The 25,083-nt window shown below is 46.4% G+C and overlaps 1 protein-coding gene across 4 annotated transcripts in view; it reads left to right on the top strand.

Moving 5' to 3' along the window:
• The window catches only part of NCAPG2 (non-SMC condensin II complex subunit G2), a 205,291-nt gene that overhangs the window by 168,966 nt on the left and 11,242 nt on the right, over positions 1 to 25,083 (top strand). For all 4 annotated transcript variants that reach the window (XM_063921910.1, XM_063921913.1, XM_063921912.1 and 1 more), the window contains exons 23-26: positions 4,692 to 4,882; positions 5,193 to 5,336; positions 6,386 to 6,489; positions 7,478 to 7,578. In XM_063921910.1, the coding sequence (XP_063777980.1) occupies positions 4,692 to 4,882; positions 5,193 to 5,336; positions 6,386 to 6,489; positions 7,478 to 7,578 (540 nt within the window). The remainder of the gene's footprint in view (positions 1 to 4,691; positions 4,883 to 5,192; positions 5,337 to 6,385; positions 6,490 to 7,477; positions 7,579 to 25,083) is intronic.

Raw genomic sequence — 25,083 nt, 5'->3', positions numbered from 1 at the left:
GTATTATATCTAATATACTTGTAAAAGGGGATAACAGTACAAATGATACACTACAATATAACAGAGACTTCCTAACCACAGAACTAAACAATAAATACAAAAGGACAATACTACTCTGACCTAAAAGAAATACAATACAATACTATCTAATACAATACAATACTAGCCTAGTCTAGGGGAGATATGAGAGAACAGAACAGAGAGAGAGAGAGAGAGAGAGAGATGAGATGAGAGAAATTGGCTCACAGAAAGACAATGATTACGGAGAGAAACTTACGCACAAAGGGTATGATCGCCTGCGCCTCGATATCCAGCTCCCGGCTATCAGCAGATAACCGTTGATGAGAGAGTGAGAGCTGGATGTGGTCGGCCTGCCTATTTATGCCCCACACACAATGCAATCTCCTGGTCCTACAATCCCATTGTCCATTGGCCGAAGGAATTCGGCCCTGTATCATAACAAAAGGTCATAGGGTGATTCATACAGGTGGGCTGTGACGATTTCCAACAGCTCAGGTGGGTGGGAAACTGGGTTTCCCGCCGCATACCTGAGTATGTGTAAATAATAGAAATGGACATAAACTTCTTATGTCCATAACTATTCGCACGAGCGATTAATACGCTCCAAACCAACACCGGAATATTGCTAATTAAATACTCTTCCGATGGGTACCAAACACTGCTGTATGATTCCTGTTAGACCCTTTGTACGATATAAAGAGGGATTCCTCAGCTCTGGGACATTGTATTTTAACCAAACTTTCAGAATCTATCAAAGGGACCATGATCTATAAACTACATTAATTGTGAACATTTGTAACGAATGAGTCGCACGCTACGACTACATAAACTCTACCGTAAATACGCATACCGCGCCTGCGAGTGCACGTTATTGCGGGTATGCGCATCCACGGGAGAGCGCATGCACGCGCAGCGCGGACCAGTGTGCGGTGCAAATATGGCAACGTGCATTGAGACATTTTTCTGACTTTGACAGGGTCAAAGGCGCTTCCTTTCTGCACAGAGTCAAGGGAAGAGGGAAAAAAGCTGCACCAGACAGCCAGTTCCCAGGATCAAAAATCTTCCCCCGCTTCCTCTGAGTCCGCCGCATGACGCTGGGGCTCCACAGGTGGAGCCAGGTGCGGTGGGGGCGCGTTTCGGGAACTTCAGCGACCAGTGGGCTCGCTCACAGGTGGATCCCTGGGTTCTGCAAGTAGTATCACAGGGATACAAGCTGGAGTTCGAGGCGACTCCCCCTCGCCGTTACCTCAAATCAGCCTTGCCTGCTGCCCTCGGAGAAAGGGGAGGTAGTACTGGCGGCAATTCACAAGCTGTACTTCCAGCTGGGGATAATCAACTTCAACAAGGCCGGGGTTACTATTCCACAATGTTTGTGGTGCCGAAACCAGTCGGTTCGGTGAGACCCATTCTAAAATTGAAATCCTTGAACACTTATATACGAAGGTTCAAGTTCAAAATGGAATCGCTCAGGGCGGTTATTGCAAGCCTGGAAGAAGGGGATTACATGGTATCACTGGACATCAAGGATGCTTACCTGCATGTCCCCATTTACCCTCCTCACCAGGTGTACCTCAGGATTGTGGTACAGGACTGTCATTACCAATTCCAGACGTTGCCGTTGGTCTGTCCCCGGCACCGAGGGTATTTACCAAGGTAATGGCCGTAATGATGATATTCCTTCAAAAATAAAAAAAAGGGAGTTATAATTATCCCTACTTGGACGATCTCCTTATAAAGGCGAGGTCCAGGGAGCAGTTCTTGGTCGGAGTAGCACTATCTCGGGAAGTGCTACAACAGCACGGATGGATTCTGAATATTCCAAAGTCGCAGCTGGTTCCTACGACGCGTCTACTGTTCCTGGTTATGGTTCTGGACACAGAACAGGAAAAAGTGTTTCTCCCGGAGGAGAAGGGCCGCAGATTTGGCATACAGGACTGGGTCCTGGTGACCACGGATGCCAGCCTTCGAGGCTGGGGGGCAGTCACACAGGGAAGAAACTTCCAAGGACTATGGTCGAGTCAGGAGACTTCCCTACACATAAATATTCTGGAACTAAGGGCCATTTACAATGCCTAAGTTAGGCTAGACCCCTGCTTCAACACCAGCCGGTGCTGATCCAGTCAGACAACATCATGGCGGTCGCCCATGTATACCAACAGGGTGGCACAAGAAGCAGGATGGCGATGGCAGAAGCCACAAGGATTTTCCGATGGGCGGAAAATCATGTGTTAGCACTGTCAGCAATGTTCATTTCCGGAGTGGACAACTGGGAAGCAGACTTTCTCAGCTGGCACGACTTCCACCCGGGAGAGTGGGGATTTCATCCAGAAGTCTTCCAAATGATTGTACACCATTGGGAAAGGCCACAGGTGGACATAAGGGCGTCCCGCCTCAACAAAAAGCTAAAAAGATATTGCGCCAGGTCAAGGGACCCTCAGGCGATAGCTGTGGACGCTCTTGTGACACCGTGGGTGTACCTGTCGGTTTATGTTTTCCCTCTTCTTCCTCTCATACCCAAGGTACTGAGGATAATAAGAAAAAGAGGAGTAAGAAACTATACTCATTGTTCCGGATTGACCAAGAAGAGCTTGGTACCCGGAACTTCAAGAAATGATCTCAGAGGACCCATGGCCTCTGCCGCTCAGACAGGACCTGCTGCAGCAGGGGCCCTGTCTGTTCCAAGACTTACAGCGGCTGCGTTGACGGCATGGCGGTTGAACACCGGATCCTGAAGGAAAAGGGCATTCCGGAGGAAGTCATTCCTACGCTGATTAAAGCTAGGAAAGAAGTGACCCCAAACCATTATCACCGCATTTGGCGAAAATATGTTGCGTGGTGTGAGGCCAGGAAGGCCCCAACGGAGGAATTTCAGCTGGGCCGTTTTCTGCACTTCCTACAGTCAGGGGTGACTATGGGCCTAAAATTGGGTTCCATTAAGGTCCAGATTTCGGCTCTATCGATTTTCTTCCAGAAAGAACTGACTTCACTACCTGAAGTTCAGACTTTTGTTAAGGGAGTGCTGCATATTCAGCCTCCTTTTGTGCCTCCAGTGGCACCTTGGGATCCCAACGTGGTGTTGGATTTCCTAAAGTCACATTGATTTGAGCCACTTAAAACCGTGGAATTAAAATATCTCACGTGGAAAGTGGTCATGCTGTTGGCCTTGGCTTCGGCCAGGCGTGTGTCAGAATTGGCGGCTTTGTCATGTAAAAGCCCTTATCTGATTCTCCATATGGATAGGGCAGAATTGAGGACTCGTCCCCAGTTTCTCCCTAAGGTGGTATCAGCTTTTCATTTGAACCAACCTATCGTGGTGCCTGCGGCTACTAAAGACTTGGAGGCTTCCAAGTTGTTGGACGTAGTCAGGGCCCTGAGAATTTATGTTTCCAGGACAGCTAGTGTCAGGAAAACTGACTCGTTGTTTATCCTGTATGCACCCAACAAGCTGGGTGCTCCTGCTTCACAGCAGACTATTGCTCGCTGGATCTGTAGTACGATTCAGCTTGCACATTCTGCGGCTGGACTGTCGCATCCTAAATCAGTGAAAGCCCATTCCACGAGGAAGGTGGGCTCTTCTTGGGCGGCTGCCCGAGGGGTCTCGGCTCTACAACTTTGCCGAGCAGCTACTTGGTCGGGGTCAAACACATTTGCTAAATTCTACAAGTTTGACACCCTGGCTGAGGAGGACATAGAGTTTGCCCATTCGGTGCTGCAGAGTCATCCGCACTCTCCCGCCCGTTTGGGAGCTTTGGTATAATCCCCATGGTCCTTACGGAGTCCCAGCATCCACTTAGGACGTCAGAGAAAATAAGATTTTACTCACCGGTAAATCTATTTCTCGTAGTCCGTAGTGGATGCTGGGCGCCCATCCCAAGTGCGGATTGTCTGCAATACTTGTATATAGTTATTGTTTAACTAATGGGTTATTGTTGAGCCATCTGTTGAGAGGCTCAGTTATTATTCATACTGTTAACTGGGTATAGTATCACGTGTTATACGGTGTGATTGGTATGGCTGGTATGAGTCTTACCCGGGATTCAAAATCCTTCCTTATTGTGTCAGCTCTTCCGGGCACAGTATCCTAACTGAGGTCTGGAGGAGGGTCATAGGGGGAGGAGCCAGTGCACACCAGGTAGTCCTAAAGCTTTCTTTAGTTGTGCCCAGTCTCCTGCGGAGCCGCTATTCCCCATGGTCCTTACGGAGTCCCAGCATCCACTACGGACTACGAGAAATAGATTTACCGGTGAGTAAAATCTTATTTTAGGAAGGGTGAAAATGAGCTACGTCGTTTACTTTCTCAGCAAGTGTGTATGCACCTTGTGTTAAAGGGGTATAACAATCTTTATGCTAGAGAGTTTTCCTTGGGACTGCTACACATTACTTTTTTTCTTTTTCTTTCTTCTTTCTAATATATATACCACGTATTATTCCATACTATGCTATACAGAAGTAATAGCTGGGGATATTGAGAACTTTGTTCTGGTCACCTGTGTAGCACTAAATACCCTCCTCTAATTTACAGTGACTTCGCTCACCATCTTAAATTGTCAGGGCCAGATAACAGCTATTTTTTCATTTTTTTTAAAGGGTGGGTGCAGTTGAGTTTTGAAAGGTTTTTGTTCTCTGTTTAAAGTAAACCTGTGATAACTGCTATGATTTGTTTATTTCAGAGCAGTGCTATGGCTGCTTGCCACTGCTGATCTCTGTACTGAATGAGATAACAGAAGTGTGTTTGGCGCAGAAGCTGAGTAATGCCGGTGCAAATTTGGACAGATACCTTGAAGGTATTCAAACAATCTTCCACAAAATGTTAGAGGCTGCAGCTCGCAGGCTGAGGAATCAGCGGGAGGAAGGGCTCCAGGTATAAATAAATAAATAAGACAACCGCAATCTTCTCCCACCTATAGGTAAAGTCTTGTGCAGTAGCTGTTCCTTATCAATGGCTTACTTCACTGGAAGTCTTGCAGGGGAAACAGGATTCTCCAATGGATAAAGATTACTTTGGAAATCTTCATGTATGAAATTTTTCAGAAATACTGCTGAATGTTACTAGCATAATTGTCCCCCCACCGCCACTACGTTTGAGGTTTACTTGTCATGTGACAATTCTAATTATGCATACATTTGCAAGATATCCTGTTTATGTCGGTGTTTTCTGTTTTGATTTATAGCTGCTTCTGACCATTAAAGAGCCTGTTAGTCGGTTCATACACATCGTTCAGTGCTGGCACACTGCATCTTCCGAGGTCCATCGGGGAATACTCTCCACAATCCTGGCTGCAGTGGTGGTAGAAATAAGCCACGCATTACGCAAAGTAGGTGTTGGTCCATCTTTTCATTCTGACTTGCATAATTATCTCTCATTTCTAGCCCTTCTGCATTTGTTGACACTGAGCCGAGTTCAAGACCTCCTTTGCCAATAGACTGATGCATATTTATTTGTGATTGGCTATAAAATATTGCATGTAGAGCATCTAATAAGTTGATGTTCTAGTTATATGGGACTTTGTAGCTATTGAGCATAAAATAAATACTTTTATCTTATGTGACACCCTGTAGGGGATTTTATTGGTTATAACGCTCCTTTCAGTGTTAAATATTGCTGCCTATTGTAGATTCTGCATGCCTATTGAGAGGGTTTGGCAGAGCAAGGGGGTATGGCCAAATCTTGGGATCCAAAGGATCATGGCCAAGCGGGGACCATCATCATAAGAGCAAATGGAATCTTAGCCTATAAAAGGAGCAGGACCTTTTAGAGCTGCGGAGGGGGGAAGATTCTGCGCTCCCCTTCTGGTGGAGAAGCGCAGGGCCGTGGTAGCTGCCATGATGGCCCATCTAACCCCAGAGTAGAAAGATAATTAGAGAGGTCTGGAGAGGGGCCTAAAGTAAGACTGGTGCCAAAATAATTTAATTGGGAACTCTTGCTGTATCACTGCGTCCCTGTTTTCATAACATGGTGTTAGATAGCCTGAGTGGGCAGCGACCCCGTCTCCAGTATTGCCCACAACCTGGAGAGCTAGCCTGGGGCACTGCAAGGTTTAACGCCACAAATTCACCTTGCGCCACCCTGAAGAGGGGTTCACAGTTTAACTCTGTAGTGAAGCAAATTTGCTGCTATTGCAAAACAATTACTTTTTAGCAGAGATGTCATCATATATTATATTGGTCTCTTCCTAAGCAGGGAAGGCAAAAGCAATTTGCTACTGCCTGTTTGTATAGTGACTTGTATGCAATATGGACCAGTATACAAGAACATAAAATCTGTGGTAACTTAACACAACATGAGGACAGATATAACCATAAGCCTCTTGCTCACCTCTTTACTTGCATTCTATAACTGACATGTGCGGGTTTTATTTTTTAGATTTCAGATCTAAGCGAGATTGCGCCTCCAGCATCTGTGTCAGACCTGCCTCCAGTTTCGAGCTGTTTAATGTCTATTCTTATAAAGACACCCACTGTATTAAAGTAAGTTTGCTTCTGGGTGTGATGTATAAGAAAGTCGCTAAATGTTTCTAATGCGTAATAATTAGCCATATCCATGTTGGTCTGGGAGGACCTTCTATGCAGTAATGTGATATTTAGTGGGCTACAGTTAAGTAAGGAAATAATCGCTGATATTGATTTTCTATGTGGTATTGTGAGATTCTACTCTCTGGTTGAGTAATAGTAAGTGCTCTTATTTTTGAAGTTGGTTTGTACACATTTAGTTCCAAGTTTTAAGGATATTGTGCACAGATGGTATAATCAAACCGACTGAGGTACTAATTAATTAATCTGGGCTTTAGCATGGCTATCTTTAAAACCTGGACTGCTAGGGTGCCTTGACGACTGCGTTTTGGAACCACCAGTTTAGGGTATAATATGGTAGATGTTTTGATCAAATACTCCATTTCTTTTTTCTCAGTTGATGTAAAATCATATGTCCAGTTCAGTGGTTGTTGTGCAATACAGAGATTTATACTCTTTCAGGATAAAAAGACGCTACATAACAAATTGGAACCACACCAGACATTTTCATAATTTTTACCTTTTTTTGTAAAAAAAAAACTAAAATACTTTCATGGGTAAAATAGTTTTTCATTATAATAGGGCAGCCTTTTTATGTTTGGGTGCATATTGTCCACTTAAGTGTTTTACAGTATAAAAAAAAGAATAAACTTTTTAGTTTTTTCCATAAGCCATGAACACTAATATAATTTAAAAAAATCTTGCATTAAATTATCATAATTCATGCATAATTGGGTTAATCTGGAAGTTAATTTTAATTAATATTTTCAATAGGCAGGTAATCTGTCATTTACAGATCTGTGGTTTGTCATTTGTACTTGAGTAGACGTTAACACCGTATTGCTGTACTGTAAGGAAGGGGTGGAGATTATTTCCTGTACACCTTTGTACTTTTTTACAGCAGATTGGGAATTCTTTTTGCATGTATTTAGATTTCCTTTCTCAGTTCATTTTTAGGGGAAATGGCTGATTGCATCAGTAAAGAAGACATTGAAGGAATATTATGCTTGACTGCATCATTACATGTCATTCTGGCCAGCTGTAAAGGTATTACATCACTTTATTTTTGTTTGCCAGTCTAGGGATACATTGTATAACACTGTATTTGACTCGGAGTAAAGCAAGTAACTTTGCTTCTCTGCAACCGTGATGCGTTCATAATACCGCCAGTTGGGATCCTGACAGAAGATTAGAATCCCAACGCATCCTGGAGGTAAGTACAGGTGTTAGGTTTGGGCTGCAGGAGCGGTGGATTAGTGAGAAAAAACTTACAGGGATGTGTCTGTATTCTTGCCATCGGGATCCTGTTGTCGGTCTTCTGATTTCATACCCAAGCCTGACAAACCATGTTGCAAATCAAGGGGAGTAAAGAATTTTTTTTATTATTTTTTTGCTTGCAGGGTAAATACTGGCTGCTTTTGCATGTAGCCCACAAATGCTGGACTGTTTTATTCTTTCAGAGTTTGGACATGCCCAAATCTAAATCTCTGCTTGTTTTAAGTCTGCCTCACCTGCAGGATATCATGGAATTGCCATGTTACTTGTTTCTTTTGCTTTGCTCCCAGTTCTGAATAAGCCTACATGAAATCTAATATTGTGGATATTCAGTAACCCTAACCAAGTATACAGTCACAGGGAAACACTAGGGATATTTACTATTCTTTAATCTGCAGGAGGAAGAATAATATAATCCTTCTATAGGGGAAAGTATCTTGGGTTATGGCATGATCTGATAATGAATAAAGCAGTGATTATGGAGTGTATTGGCTAAGCACCTGTGATTAATAGTAAATGCCTTCTGAGGCTCAGCTGCTTAGTGCTGTATATAGGTAGAGTACTGAAACTGGAATTGAGCTTTTCCTGCAATGACTTTCGCCTTATGGACACTTTGATTTATAGCTTTTGTACCTGGCTGCACTTCATCTTTATATAAATAAGCTTTTTTCTGGCTTCCTATTTCCTGTAGGTTACTACTTTTTCTCCTCCAGGGTCCACAGGTTATCCAGAGGATAACATTGGGATATGAGGTAGCGACAGCGGATTGGCACCAAACGATCAAAGCTTTCAGCCTCCCAGAATGCAATGGACCCATCCCTATATGCCCACCTCCAGGCTCAGGCAATTCAGTTTTTTGACTGGTGCCTCAGGAGCCGGACCATGGTCAATGGGCTGCTGATTTTTAGCAGCCATAAGCTTTTTTTATTTTATTTTTATAGTCTTGCTATATATATATATATATATATATATATATTTAGCAATGTTTCTAAAAAGCTTCTTATATGTAGCTTTAGAAAGAGTCGCTCCAACAACTCCCCACTGGGTCGCGACAACGCTTACCCACGTGTACAGTGCTGTTTCGGCTGGCATCTGTGTAGGATGTGCTAGCAAGTCCAGCAGACGTTACCAGGCAGTGGCCGGAGCACGAGGAGAAGGTAAGGCATCGGTTCCGCTTAGTAGGGGAAACGCGAGACACAGCCGCACTGTTTGAGGATGGAGACTACCGAACAGTCGCTGACGCAGCTGCCACCTTGGGTGCACCAGCACTAGGCCTCAGGGATCATAGGCTCCAGGGGTAGTATGAGGCCACGATCCCTGGGGTTGATGTCAGCAGTGGGGAGGGAGTAAGACGCTCCCCCCGGTTCATGACCAGTTTCCTCCGAGTCTCCCGCTAGGCAGCTGTATGACTGGTGCGTCGGTGTTCACTGTAGGTACACTGGGCAATTGTGTACACTAATAGCGTCTGGATCCACTCAGCGCTCACTAACGTATTGATCGATCCTGGAAGCGGGGTGAAGTCTCCCTGTATCCCACTCTCCTGAGCCGGGTAATACAGTACTAAGTCTCTATCTACCTTTGATATGAATAGTTGGATAAGTTCCTGATGCATAGGAGTCTGTAAACTATTGCTGCTTTTTTCTTTCGTTGTGCAACTGAATACGTCTAAACTCCTATATGAGGTAATGCAGTAATATGTTTCTCCTACATACTTGAAATGTATCTGTAGTTGATTATGTGCTCATATTGCTTATTATACTAATGTATAACCTATAACTGATTGCTAGTGTGATTGCTGACTTTTCTGTTTTCTGTCAGTTTTCTGTGTATTCCGATCCTCGGTGCTGGTGCAAAGCAGGGAGAGATCAGATTGTATGTCACTTTTATCAAATTTTAAAGTGATTGCAGTCACAATATAAAGGTGTGTGCTTTATTTATCATGTCTAAGAGATGTAAGGGTGAGGAGGATACACTCTCCACAGCAGCACCAACACTCGTGTCATGTTTGTCTTGCAAAGCTGGATTGACCTCTCAGGATCTGGTTCAAAATGTATTATGTGCAAATTGTTTTAGCTTTCACCAAAGCCTCTTGAATATTCTGAGGCAGGCACAGGTTCAAGTTGAACCCCCATGGCCTGCTTTTGCACAGACATTATCCTGTATAGCTGAGCGGATAATGCCAGCTCCTATACCAGGGATAGGTTACCCTATTAACCCTTACATGCAACATTCCACCTGGGGGTTATAACATCCAGTACAGGAATCGACAGCCTCTCTACAGAAACAGGCTGAAAGGCCGGTGATAAGTAAATACACATGAAACAACATCTTCGCAATCTACACGTTTCAGATGAGGACTCATCGCACTTCGGGTCTGCATACAGAGACGAGGAGGAAGGCCTCAGCTCAGTGGACAATCCTGAGCTTAATTAGTGCTATGAAAGCTATTCTATCCTTAGTGGAGGCAGCAGAGTCTTAGTTACAATCTAAGGCTCCTGTGTTTAAACGTCCCAAAATAGTTAGGACTGAGTTTCCTGGGTCAGAACAGCTGAAAGAAATTTTGCAAGAGGCTTGGGTTACACTCAGTAAGGAATTCCACTTAAATGGATTTCCCATTATCCTCTTCCGGCTGGGGACTGTTTAAAAAGGGAGGTGGCTCCCAAAGTAGATATGCACGTCATCCAATTGGTGCGAAAATTACATTACCTCTGCCTTCAACATCATTAAATGATGTCACGGATATTAAAATAGATGGTTTCCTTAAAATCATTTTCTCCTTGTCTGGGGCAATCATAAGACCAGCCATGGCTTTAGCCTGGATGGCAAAAGCAGTAGCAGGCTGAGCTGATGCATTGGTTGATGACCTTTCAATGGCGTCTAGAGAGCAAAAATCCCATATTGCACATATCAAACAGGCAGCTATTTTTATGGAAGAAGCAGCCCTTGGATATGGGTACAATTGCCTCTCAGGCCTCAGCAGTAGCAGCTCGCAGAGTGGTTTGACTACATACATGGAAAGCTGACTCAGAATCCAAGAAGGTTCTGGAGTCTTTGCTTTTTATTGGAGATATTCTCTTTGGTAAATAATTAAACAGTATTTTGGAATCAGAAGCAGACTCCAAGAAAGTGAAGTTTCCTTCCACACACACATCCAAGCCTAGATTTCCAGCTTTTCGGATTCAAGGAAAAGGAAAGGGTTTTGGCAAACAGTCTCAATCTGACAAGTCTGATAAAACTAAAAAGCATTGGGCTACCAGGGGGCCGGCTTCCAAATCAGAAGATAAGCCATCAGCCTGATGGTGCAGGCCTCGACCTAGGGGACCCTAGGGTGGGAGGCCGACTTCTTCAGTTTGCACAGATCTGGCAGCAGTCTACCACAGATGATGCCTGGGTGCAAGAAGCGGTGTCTCTCAGTTGTGTTTGCTTTCAAGAAATACCCTCCTCAAAGGTTTTTTGTACCAGCTGGTCTTCAGTGAAAACGAAGACCAGGGCTTTGCAAGAGGCAGTTCAGAAGTTGCTTTATTCAGGAGTGATAATTCCAGTTCCTCCTGCACAACGAGGACCAGGTTTTTATTCCAACCTATTTCTAGTCCAGAAGCCAAATGGTTCGTTCCGGCCCATATTCAATCTCAAAGTGCTGAACAAGTACATTTGGGTGCCTCTGTTTCATATGGAGACTTTACGTTCCATTAATATGGCCATGGAGCCAGAGGATTTTATGATATCCCTGGATATCCAGAACGATTACCACCTTGTTCCTTTAGTACTGTCCCTTCAACGCTATCTCAAGTTTGCTATCCTCCAGCAATGTTTTCAGTTTCAGGCCCTACCATTTGGACTGGCGACAGCTCCCAGAGTGTTCACCAAAATTATTGTGGTAATGGCGTCTTATCTCTGTCAGCAGGGGATCAGGATTTTTCCATACCTCGACGATTTGTTAATCCTGGCACAATCTCGGGAATTGCTTCAGTGTCATCTGCTACAGACAATAGCTTGTTTGCAGAGACACGGTTGGCTCATAAATTGGGCAAAGTCTCCCTGGTTCCGTCACAACGGATAACTCACTTGGCTGTGTTTTGGATTCGAGTCTTCAGAGAGTAATTTTACCTCTGAACAAAAGATCCAAAATTCAGTCAAGGATTCAGGAGCTGCTACACAGTGAAAAGTTATCCATTCACGCAGCAATGCGTGTAATGGGGTTGATGGTGTGACATTCAACATGGTGGAGTATGCTCAGTTCCACTCGAGGTCTCTGCAACGTCTGATCCTTTCCAAATGGAATGGTTTTCATCAGACCATATAAATGCAGATTATGGTCCTTCCTCTGGAAGTGAGGAGGTCATTAGCCTGGTAGCCACAGACATCCTATCTGGACAAAGGAGACCCTTTTGGATATCAGATTGGGAAATTCTGACAACGGATTCCAGCCTTCAGGGCTGGGGAGCGGTGTCACGAAGGAGTTGTTTCCAGGGGCAGTGAACCAAAGAAGAAAGTTGCCTGCCAATAAATATATTGGTACTTTGGGCCATATATATGGCACTTATTCAGGTAAAGGACATCCTTCAGGATAAACCAGTCCAAATCCGCTCGGACAATGCAACTGCAGTAGCGTACCTCAACCACTAGGGAGGAACTCGCAGCCAAAACACAATGAAGAAGGTAAGTCACACGTTAAAGTGGGCAGAACTTCATTATCCAGCCTTGTCCGCAGTGTTCATTCCGGAAGTCCTAAACTGGGAAGCGGATTTCCTCAGTCGACTCGCCATTCATGCAAACGAAAGGGCTTGACACCCCCGAGGTCTTTCAAATTCTGGTAGACAAGTGGGGGTTACCGAAGATAGATCTCATGGCATCCCGTCAGAACAACAAAGTTCCCGTATACAAGTCAAGAACAAAAGATCCCAAAACGATCTTTGTGGATGCCCTGTCAGTGAGATGGGACTTTTGTCTGGCCTACGTGTTTCCACCAATCGCACTGTTACCCAGGGTGATGCAAAAGTCAAAACAAGGAAGGGGCACTGTGATACTAATAGCTCCGTCTTGGCCCAGAAGACATTGGTACACAGATCTGCAGAGGCTGTCGATGGATGTTCCATTCCTACTCCCTCCAACGTCCAGATCTACTGTCTCAGGGTCCTTGCTATCACAAGCACCTGGATCGACTGTCTTTGACGGCGTGGCTCTTGAGACCTCCATCCTGAAAGCAAGAGGATTCTCACAACAGGTAATTCAAACAATGCTCAGAGCAAGGAAACCTTCCTCAGCTCGCATTTATCACAGAATACGGCAAGCCTATATTCAGTGGTGCAGTGACCGGAAATTTGATCTTGGGTCTTTCAGAGTTTCTAGAGTCTTGACATTCCTTCATGCAGGAATGGACAAAGGTCTTAAGGGTGGCTTCCTTGAGAGTGCAAGTGTCAGTATTGGCTGTATGGTTCCAAAAGAAAATTGTTAACCAACAGGATGTGCGCACTTTTTTTTCCGGGGAATGCTGCACATTCAATCTCCTTTTGTTCCTCCTACTGTGCATTGGGACATAGGTTTAGTCCTAAAGGCCCTTCAGGTTGCCGCATTGACCCACAAAAATGAGTGGTTCTTAAATGGTTGACCGCTAAAGTTCTCTTTCTACTGGCTATTGCTTCAGCTAGAAGAGTTTCAGATTTAGGGGCATTTTTATGTCCCCCTCCTTTTCTGATTTTTTTTATTTTTATATCCAGATAGAGCATTTCTCAGAACCAAATCTGGTTATCTTCCTAAGGTGGTATCTAAATTCCACCTTAACGCAGAAATTGTTGTCCCGGCCTTCCAAGGGCAGGACCTTTCTGCGGGAGATGCATCGTAGTCCGTGCTTTAAGGATCTACGTGCATCGTACCAGTGCCATCAGATAAACAGACACTCTCTTCATTCTCTTCGCATTTCACAAGAGAGGATGGCCTGCTGACAAGCAGACACTGGCGAGGTGGCGTCGAATGACGATTTCAGAAGCATATTCTCAAGCTGATCTCCCGGTTCCGGCTAATGTCTCTGCTCACTCTACTCGTAAGGTAGGTCCATCATGGGCAGCACAGATATGTAAGGCAGCCACATGGTCTTCCATTAACACATTCATTAGACATTATGCCGTTGAATTCGGGCAAAAGATTCTCCTGTCCAATCAGGAGCGTCCCCACCACTAAATTTGCTTTGGAACATCCTAATGTTGTCCTGTGGGTAACCTGTGGACCCTGCAGGAGAAATAATTGTTATGGTAGACTTACCGTTGATAACTTTTTCCTCTAGCATCCATAAGGGATATTGGGGACAGATTAGTACGATGGGGTATAGATGGGTCCAAAGGAGCCAGTGCACTTAAAATTTCTTCAACTGGGTGTGCTGGCCTCAATGCCCCCTCCCACAGGCATAGAGGCCAGCAAGAAAAAAGTGCCTTCAAGAGAGGATGCACACTCTGCAAGCTCCAGAGTTTTTCTTCAGTTTCATTTAAACTATTACTTACCTGCGCCTCATGAGGTGCTGAGCCACTTCTCCGCTGCAGGACCACTGTCCTGAGGGGCTGTTTGTTCAGTGGGGCACTGCGCCTTAGCTGTCGCAGCCGCATCTTGCCGCACACCCCTGACGGAGGCTGAAGGTGAACGTCGTGGTGAGTACAAACGGGGGTTTGCTAGGGGGCCCTCCAGTTCATTGTGCGGCAGAAGCGTGGGTGAGGCGTACAGGTCCCTTCTGGGGGAAACCCACGAGTGCCTCTGCGTGAGGTGTGTTGTACCAAGCATTTATGTGAGGCTACACAGCCTGTGGAGACATAGCAGGTATAAAACTTATTAGTGGCTCCGGCGCCATAGCGGGGGGCGGAGCTACATCAGAGCTGGCTCAGCGGCATTTTAACGCCTTACTCTGCATAAGCAGCAGCAGCCTCATACAGCTCCTCCAAACGGTCACAGGATCACTGGTACCGGGTGTAGAGGGGAGAGCCGCTATTAGTGCTCAGTTTACATTCCTCTGGGGAATTTTCTGTACAGCAGTATAACTGTTATATAGTACTACATAAAACGCTACAGTCTCATTGGGGCTGTACAGCGTTGGGTGCACTGGTGTCTTCTCTTCTGTATCTCCTCTCATATGCAATAGGGCAGACTTGTATTGTATTCAGTCTGTGTTGTATGTGTATTGTTTCTGTATTTCATTATGGTGAAACAGAAGTCATGCAGTGTATGTAATGCCAGATTCTCCCCTATTTCGATGCTCCACTGTCTTGTGAGCAGTGTAGTCAGTTATCTCAAAATGCTGATAACATGGGGGAGAGTCCAGAGCCTTCCTGGCTGGGGGCTATAAAAACTGATGTCTGATATGTCATCTTAGCTCGCTGCCAATGCCAACAAAACACAATAACTGCAACAAGTAGTAGCTAACCTAGCTGCCAAGGCTAATGTTTCCCATCCCCCACTGTCTACTACAGGTGCACAAAAGCGTGCTTTACCTGCAATTTTATCAGATTCTGATGATTATGTACAGGTGGATGGGAATGATGGGGATCCCTTTAGTTGGGATTCCACCCCTACACAGGGTATCGAACCCCTCATATTGGCCATACGGGATGTATTAAAGCTCCCCCTGGAGGACGCTACTCCATCAGCAGTCATTTTTCCTCCCTCAAGACAAACTGACAGTCACTTTTCCTGATTCCAAAGAATTGGATGATTTATTTAAATTAGCCTGGAAAAATCCAGATAAAAAATATCAGGTGTCCAAAAGGTTTTTAAATACCTTCCCATTTGCCCCTGAAGGTAGGAATTTCTGGGAAAAATCTCCAGCAGTAGAAGTCTCAATCTCTCGCCTTTCTAAAAGGGCGGTGCTCTGGGCTCTTTTACGGTAAAGGACCCGGGGGATAGGAAAATTGAGACCACTCTGAAATCTATGTACATTGCTGCAGGTGTAGCTCAAAGACCGGTCATTGCTGGATGACGCATGCCATTCATACATGGGCTACTCAGATTCAGGAGGGTCTTTTGGGTGATATGACCTTGGTTACTATTGTAACTTTCCTAAAACACATTCAGGACATGGCAAGAGTCCTCTGTGACTCCCTTAAAGAGATTGGCAATATAAGTGCTAGAACCACTGCTATAGCTGTGTCTGCACGCAGAGCCATATGGTTACGTCAGTGTATGGCAGACGCTGACTCCAAACATTATGTGGAATCTCTTCCCTTCACATGTGAATGGCTCTTTGGAGCTGAATTGGACGCATGCACGCAAGCTACTGCTGGGAAATCCACGTTTCTCCCGTCTCGGACTCCGCCTGCTAGGCGTACCTTCCCACGACCGTCTACTCAATCCTTATGGTCCTCCAGATTGCATTGTAGGGCCCCGGGTTCCTCCAGTGCAGCTAGAGGCTCCAGAGGTAAGCCTAAGAAATCAGCCGTTGCTGGCTCTCGTGAACAGAGCACCAGTTCAGCTTCCACAAAGACTTCGGCATGACGGTGCCCATCCACCCCGAGAGGATCTCGTGGTGGGAGCTTGGTTACGTCATTACAGCCATGTCTGGGACGGTTCCTGTCAAGATGCCTGGGTAAGGGACCTTATCTCTCAGGGTTACAAGCTGGAGTTCGACGGTGCTCCTTCCCAATGATTTTTCAAATCAGGCTTACCAGTTTTGGAAGTTATGCGTGTTACGCTCCTACTGGCCATCGACAAGTTCGTCCAGTCCCAGGTCATTGTTCCAGTACCCCTGCTAGAGCAAGGACAAGGTTACTACTCCAGTCTGTTCGTAGTGCCAAAACCAGACGGGTCTGGGAGACCCATTTTGAATCTGAAGTCCTTGAATCCTTACCTGAAGGTTTTCAAATTCAAGAGCAAGTTCCAGGGAGCTTCTGCTGCTCCATATAGATTGCACTATCCAACTTTTGTAGGTTGAGGATCCACCCGCGGCGAGACAGAAGTCTCAACTGGGGCCGTCTCAAAGGCTCCTGTTTCTGGGTATGATACAGGATACTGTAGCTCAGAGAGTGTTCATCCCAGAGGACAAGATGAGAACACTTCAAGAGATGTTTGCATGGTTCTCTGACCTGTTTGAGTTTCCATTCATCTTTTCATAAAATTGTTGGGAAAAATGGTAGCCTCGTACGAGGCGATACAGTTCGGAAGGTTCTATGCAAGACCCTTTCAATTGAACATCCTGAACAAGTGGTCCAGTTCACATCTTCAGATGCACCGGATGATTCAGCTGTCACCCCTGGCCAGGATTTCACTCTGGTGGTTAGTCTTCAAACCTGGTCGACATTTCGGGATTCAGGATTGGATCCTTACGACGGATGCGAGCATGAGAGGATGGGGAACTGTCACCTAGGGGGTGCAGTTCCAGGGCAGGTGGTCTGCCCAAGAGGCCCTACTTCCGATCACCATTCTGGAACTTCGGGCTATCTACAATTCTCTGATTCAGGTCTCCCCTCTACTCAGGGATCAGGTGATCCAGGTTCAATCAGACAAGGCCACAGCAGTGGCATACATCAATCGACAGGGAGGGACAAAAAGCAGGGCCTGCATGCGAGAAGTGTAAAAAATACTTCTCTGGGCAAAAAGAAATGCAAGAGCGCTGTCCGCAATTTTCATTCTATGACTGGACAACTGGGAAGCGGACTTCCTGAGTCGCCACGACCTCCACCCAGGGGAGTGGGTATTACATCCTCAGGTGTTTCAACAGATTGTCGACAGGTAGGGATACCCACAGATCGACATGATGGCTTCTCGCCTCAACAAGAAACTTTGCCGCTACTGCTCGCGTGAATGCGCTTTACCGGCTGGTCTACCTATTCCCTCCAATTCCATTGATCCCAAGGGTGCTCCAGCGGATCAGACATCACCGAGTACAAGCAATCCTGATTGCGCCGGATTGGCCACGAAGGGCGTGGTACGCAACTCTTCTGGACATGTCCATAGAAGACCCTTGGCCTCTGCCGCTAAGAAAGGATCTTCAGCAAGAGCCGTTCGTCTACCCAGACTTACGGCGGCTTCGTTTGACGGCATGGAAGTTGAGCAGAACATCCCAGCTCACAAATGGCTTTCCAAAAAAGTCTTTGCCACTTTGGTGCAAGCCAGAAAACCTGTGATGTCAAAACACTATCATCATATCTGGAGGAGATATGTCTTTTGGTGCGAGGAACACACACATATTCACCTGCAGAGTTTCACTTGGGATGTTTCCTGCAGGCTGGTGTGGATAAGGGCTTATGTCTAGGTTCCATTAAGGTCCAGATTTCAGCTCTGTCAGTTTTCTTTCAGAAGAAATTGGCTGTGTTGCCAGAAGTTCAGACCTTCTTACAAGTGGTACTCCACATACAACCTCCCTTTGTGTCGCCTACGGCACCCAGGGCTTTGTATGTAGTGTTGAAATTTCTACAGTCCTCATGGTTTGAGCCTCTCATGACCGTAGAAGACAAGTACCTCACATGGAAGATAATGATGTTGTTGGCCCTGGCTTCTGCTAGACACGTCTCAGAATTGGGTGCATTATCGTGTAAAAGTCCATACTTTGTCTTTTACGAGGACAGAGCGGAGCTCCGGACTAGACAGCAGTTCCTGCCGAAGGTTGTCTCGGCATTCCACCTTAATCAACCTATTGTGGTTCTGTCCAGTTCTGGCGCTTCGGCTCCTCCGGAGTCTTTGGATGATGTGCGTGCTTTGAAGATCTATGTCAGGTGCACTGCTCGGGTCAGGAAGACGGATCCCTTATTCGTGCTTTATGATGCGCAGAAAAAGGGTTATCCTGCTTCAAAGCAGACCATTGCTCACTTAATTAGGCTTACTATCCAACAGACCTATGTGTCGGCAGCCTTACCTGTTCCTCAGTCTCTGAAGGCCCACAAGGTCAGTGGGCTCTTCCTGGGCGGCTGCACGTGGAGTCTCGGCTTTACAACTATGCCAAGCGGCTACCTGGTCGGAGAAGAACACTTTTGTGAAATTCTACAAATTTGATACCCTGGCCAAAGAGGATACCCAGTTTGTGCAGGCGATGCTGCAGCAGTCTCCACACGTTCCCGCCTGTTCTGGAAGCTTTGGGACGTCCCCATCGTACTAATCTGTCCCCAATATCTCTTATGAATGCTATAGAAAATAGGATTTTAAATACCTACTGGTAAATCCTTATCTCGTAATCCATAAGGGATATTGGGCGCCCACCTCTGTGCGGTGACTTTCTGAGGTTCTTGGTTATATGTTGCTGTTGCTGTTGCCAGCTGTTGCTGGCCCGGTTATGTTATGGTGTGCTGGTGTGTAACTCTCGCCACACTTCTTGTTATGTTCCTTCTCTCAAGTATGTCCTTTCTCCTTCGGGCACTGTTTTACCTTTAACTGCCTATGAGAGGGGGCATAGAGTTGAGGAGCCAGCACACCCAGTTGAAGAAATTGAAAGTGCACTGGTTCCTTTGGACCTGTCTATACCCCATCGTGCTAATCTGTCTCCAATATCCCTTATGGACTACGAGAAAAGGATTTACCGGTAGGTATTTAAAATCCTATTTCTCTGTCCTCCATCTGGGGGACGCTGCGCCGTTACTTGTGGGTTAGAGGTGTGTGGTAGTGGAGTTTGGCACAGAATCTAAAGCTGACTCCTCCCCCCTCTAACCCCTCCCATCTCCTTCCTGCTCAGCCATATTCAGTTTTTATTTTGTGCCTGTGGAGTACAGACACAGTTTTTATTTCTCCTAGATTTTTTTTTTTTTTAGTTTGTTGTTTACAGGATGCCTAGTCCCTGTTTACGGGTGACAGGTATTGATGGAGTGGACTAATATTCCACTCGAGGATGCTGTCTAGAAAGGCCACCATACCTGGGTCACTGGGGCCTTTGTACATTAACGACGACAGAGCAAGGTAACGGACAGCCACAATCTGTCACCGACAGTATTGGGCTGTCCCTATTTATTTCACTTATTTATTACACCCGCCCCCGCCAGCGGGAGCGGCGCCGGAGATTTCTCCCCTACAACCGCAGTGAGAGACCTGGAGGGTTGTGGGGACAGATGGCAGACTGGTCCGGGAGAATCTTCTGACCTCCCAGCTAGAAGCCGCCGCGGACGCTGTGAGTAGCGGCGCGCGGCGGCCCGAACTTCCGGTTTTAGCGCGGGGTGACGTCAGCAGTGCAGGGACGGCTTCCCGCCCTGCTCTGCCCGCGCGCGCACCAATCTGCCTGACGCCATCTTCTTCTGCACGGAGACAGGGGGACGCTGTGCGCTTCACACACGGAGCCTGCCAGGGGGAGAAGTTTAACATAATCGCAAGTATAGAGGGGGCTGATCAAAGGGGGGATTACAGGCCATATTGGAATCCACCTAGGGATTAACCTAATAAGGAGAGTCTCTGATTTACACTCAGTTATCCTGGATTAGGTCCCACTCTATCCTTAATGTACATTGTTAACACAGCTCATTAGTCAGAAGGTTTAGGGTGATTTTATTTTAGTGTATACCTTCAGAATGGAAAAAGTGACTAGTAAACCGGACAGACCTACAAAGGGAAAAACGGCCTCGGTAGTTTATTTTTCCTGCTCTCAGTGTGGATCAAAGCTGGCTAAAGGTAGTTCTGACGCAGGTACCTTATGTGCTTCATGCTCTGGTGCATCAGTGACAGATCAGCAGGGAGGTTCCGCAGATCAGCCGACGCCCCCATGGGTTAAAAACATGGTGGACGCCATTTCAGATTTACGTCAATCTAGGGAGACTGAATCTGCTCGGACTCAGGTGGAGCCTTTATGGGCCCAAAATATGGGAAAGTGCCTCACTGATTTAACTCAATCTTTGAATAAGTTTGTAAATGCTGCCAGCAGTTCGACTGCTACTAAACGATCGCAGCCGTTACCCGCTATAGCATTTCCAGGTGAGGAGGCGGACACCCTGGCATCTCCATTGGAGGAGGGGGAGGTAGATCCTGAATGGGATGAAGTTTCGGCTTGGGAAGATGAGGAACCTTCTACTAGTTCAGGTGTTAGATTGTTAATAGAAGCCATTCGTCAGACTCTTAATATTCAGGACACGGTGGTAGAGGAAACTCCTTCCCCCTTCTTCAAACGACAAAAGAGACAGGTTACGGCCTTCCCTTCTTATTCTCACTTTGCGGATATTTTAAAAGAACCCTGGCTTAAACCGGATTCTCGTTTTCAGGCGCCTAAAAAGTTAAGATTTCTATATCCTTTTACAGAGGAAGATACGAAATTTTGGGAGACGGCCCCTAAGGTAGATGCTCCTATTTCACATCTAGCAAAAGCTACGGTTATTCCGTCGGTACAGTCTGTGACCTTAAAAGACGCTACCGATAGAAAGATTGAAGCATTACTAAAATCTATGTTTTCTTTATCAGGTGTTTCTCTCCGTCCAGTACTGGCGAGTGCCTGGGTACTTAAGGCCGTGGATGAATGGCTTGCACAGGTGGTATCGGGAATGCAGTCGGATGATCCGTCGGAAGCCATTCACGTAGCGGAACAGATTTCGGAGGCACTCACTTATGTGGGTGAAGCCTTGTTGGATTCGGTTGCACTACAGACCCGGGTTTCAGCCTTGACAGTATCTGCAAGACGCTCTTTGTGGCTTAGAGTTTGGAATGCTGATTCTGACTCAAAGCAAACATTGACGGCTGTGCCTTTTGAAGGTGAGTTCCTTTTTGGATCAGAGTTAAAGAAGATTATTTCAGATTCTACTGGAGGAAAGAGCCCTTTCCTTCCATCTGCACCTCACAAACCAAAACCTACAAGGTTTCGGTCCTTTCGTACGCAGGGCAGAGGTAACTTCCAATCCTTTCGTGCTTCCTCCAGATTCCCAAGAAGGGGCTCTTTCAGAGGAAGAGGATATCAGGCTATTCGCAGACCGGCCAGTAAGCCTGCCGACAAACCTGAGGCATGACGTCTCAGGTCTCCTGGAGGGATCAATGAAGGTTGGGGCCCGGTTACTTCAGTTCAGGGAAGTGTGGCTCCTATCGAAACCGGATCGGTGGGTAATGGGGGTCATTTCCAGAGGATATATGTTGGATTTCGAAGAGACGGTCCCAACCCGACTATTCATAACACCTCTCCCAGACGATCCCTCCAGACGGCAAGCTCTTCTTCAGGCAATCACAACCCTCTTACAGAATGGAGTAATCATTCCGGTTCCCTCTCATCAAAGGGGGCGGGGATTTTACTCAGGTCTTTTTCTTGTGGACAAGCCGGATGGTTCGTTTCGGCCCATTCTGAATCTGAAGGCTCTCAACCCGTATCTCTCAACCCAAAAATTCAAGATGGAATCCATTCGCTCAATTATCGCCGCCATGGAGCCAGGGGAATATTTGGCTTCAATAGACATAAAAGACGCCTACTTACATGTCCCGATTTGGATAGGACATCAGTCTCTGCTGAGATTTGCAATCGGGCCGGAGCATTTTCAGTTTCAAGCTCTTCCCTTTGGTCTTTCTACGGCTCCCCGAGTTTTTACAAAGGTCTTAGGCCATGTAGTCGCAGTTCTTCGTTGCCAAAAGGTCAACATCACTCCATATTTGGACGACCTGTTGGTCAAGGCACCGTCAGCGGAGATTCTCACTCAGAACCTGCAGTTAACAATGGAGACTCTACAATCGTTCGGGTGGATAATCAACTTTCCAAAGTCATCTCTACTCCCTTCTCAGAAGATGATTTTTCTGGGACTTTTATTCGACACCAACAGCCAGAAGGTGTTTCTTCCTGCGGACAAGATTCAGGATCTGCAGTCGAGAATCCGAACCCTGTTACACTTACCAGTAGTGTCGGTCCTCAGATGTATGCAGGTGTTGGGCAAAATGGTATCCTCCTTCGAGGCAGTTCCATATGCCAGATTTCATGCCCGTCCTCTTCAAACGCAGATTCTCAACTGTTGGACTCGGACGGAACCACGTCTCGAATTGCAGTTGATCCGCTTGTCGATAAAGACTCGTCAGTCTCTTCACTGGTGGCTTCACAGTCACAATTTGAAAAAGGGTGCACCGTTCACAATCTGGTCTTGGATGATGGTCACCACGGACGCAAGCCTCAGTGGTTGGGGGGCAGTTTTCCAGACTCATCACTTCCAGGGACGCTGGAGCAATCAGGAGTCAAAATTGCAAATCAACATTCTGGAACTAAGGGCGATTCGGTATGCACTCATTCGCATTCAAACCATGGTGCAGGGTCAACCAGTTCGGGTGCAGTCCGACAATGCCACCGCAGTGGCTTACATCAACAAACAGGGAGGAACTCGCAGTTGGTCCACAATGAGAGAGGTCGCTCAGATCCTCGCGTGGGCGGAACGCTGGGTTCCGGTGATCTCCGCGATCCACATTCCAGGAGTCGAAAACTGGGAAGCAGACTTTTTGAGTCGTCACACGATTCATCCGGGGGAATGGGAACTTCATCAGGAAGTGTTTCTCTCTCTAGTGGATCGATGGGGAATGCCAGACATAGACCTGATGGCGTCTCGCCTCAACGCGAAACTTCCTCACTACGGAGCAAGGACGCAGGATCCACAGGCAATCCTGATCGATGCTCTTACTGCCCCATGGCAATTTCAACTGGGATATGTGTTTCCGCCAATCCCACTGATTCCGCGTCTACTCCAACGCATTCGGCGAGAGGGTCTCGCAGTGATTCTAGTGACTCCAGATTGGCCGCGTCGACAATGGTACACTCTTCTGCGCAGTATGGTAGTCGGAGATCCCTTTCGTCTACCTCTGCGACCAGATCTGCTTCTTCAAGGGCCTTGTCGCCACCCAGATTTACATCGGATGGCTTTGACGGCTTGGCTCTTGAATCCAAGATTTTGAAGGCAAAAGGTCTTTCTCGATCGGTTGTCCAGACGATGATTCGAGCTAGGAAACCGGTGACCTCAGGCATTTACCATAGAATATGGCGTATTTACATTGCATGGTGCGAAAAACGGAGACTGACTCCGCATTTGTTTAGACTACCTCGCCTACTCTCTTTCCTTCAGGAGGGTCTCGACAAGGGCCTAAAGCTTTCTTCACTAAAGGGTCAGGTTTCAGCTTTATCGGTTCTTTTTCAGAAGAAACTAGCAAATATTCCAGAGGTTCAAACATTCCTGCAGGGAGTACTTCGGATTCAACCACCTTTTGTCCCTCCGGTTCCTCCCTGGGATTTAAACTTGGTCCTTACGGCTCTTCAGACCTCTCCATTTGAACCTTTAGAATCAGTTGAGCTCCGTTATCTGACACAGAAAGTTGTTTTTCTGTTGGCTATTGCCTCAGCTAGACGAGTATCTGAGTTGGCGGCCCTTTCTTGCAGACCCCCCTTGTTAGTGTTTCATGAGAACCGGGTGGTTCTACGGACTAAACCTTCTTTCCTTCCAAAGGTTGTTTCAGCATTCCATTTAAATCAGGACATTGTACTTCCTGCCTTTACTCCGACATCCTCTTCTGGGGAGGACTCTCATTTGGCTCTTCTGGATGTGGTTCGAGCCTTGCGTATCTATTTGTCTCGCACAGAGTCATTCCGTTGCACGGATAACTTACTGGTTTTAATTGATGTTCCAAAACGAGGTTGGCCGGCCTCCAAAAATACTGTGGCCCGTTGGATAACTTCGGCCATAAGACAGGCTTACCTGTCTTCTCATGTTTCGGTTCCTGACTCAATTAGGGCTCATTCGACTAGAGCTGTTGGAGCCTCTTGGGCTGTTCGCGGTGGTGCATCTGTTGAGCAACTGTGCAGAGCAGCGACCTGGTCGTCAGTTCATACTTTCACAAAGTTTTATCGTTTTCATACCTTTGGTTTGGAGACTGCCTCTGTTGGGCGTCGTATATTGAAGACGGCTATGCCGTCACCGTCTCCCTCCTCTCATTAGCTTGCTTTGGGAAATCCCACAAGTAACGGCGCAGCGTCCCCCAGATGGAGGACAGAGAAATTGGGATTTTTGTTTACTTACCGTAAAATCTCTTTCTCTGAGTCCATCTGGGGGACGCTGCGATCCCTCCCATAGTTTGTCTGGTTTAATTGGTTAATTTTTTATTCTGGTCTATCTCCTTTGGCTTGGCTAAACGTTAACTGAATATGGCTGAGCAGGAAGGAGATGGGAGGGGTTAGAGGGGGGAGGAGTCAGCTTTAGATTCTGTGCCAAACTCCACTACCACACACCTCTAACCCACAAGTAACGGCGCAGCGTCCCCCAGATGGACTCGGAGAAAGAGATTTTACGGTAAGTAAACAAAAATCCCAATTTTCTCCTAAGTCCACAGGAATTCCACCCTGATGCACCTGATTTGAGGATCCTTTCACTCACTAACCTCTTCCTTCTTGTACGG

The sequence above is a fragment of the Pseudophryne corroboree genome, chromosome 5, assembly GCF_028390025.1.
Source record: "Pseudophryne corroboree isolate aPseCor3 chromosome 5, aPseCor3.hap2, whole genome shotgun sequence".
In the NCBI taxonomy this organism is placed as follows: Eukaryota; Metazoa; Chordata; class Amphibia; order Anura; family Myobatrachidae; genus Pseudophryne; species Pseudophryne corroboree.
Note: the sequence above shows the minus strand (reverse complement) of the source record. Positions and strands in the feature narration are given on the sequence as shown.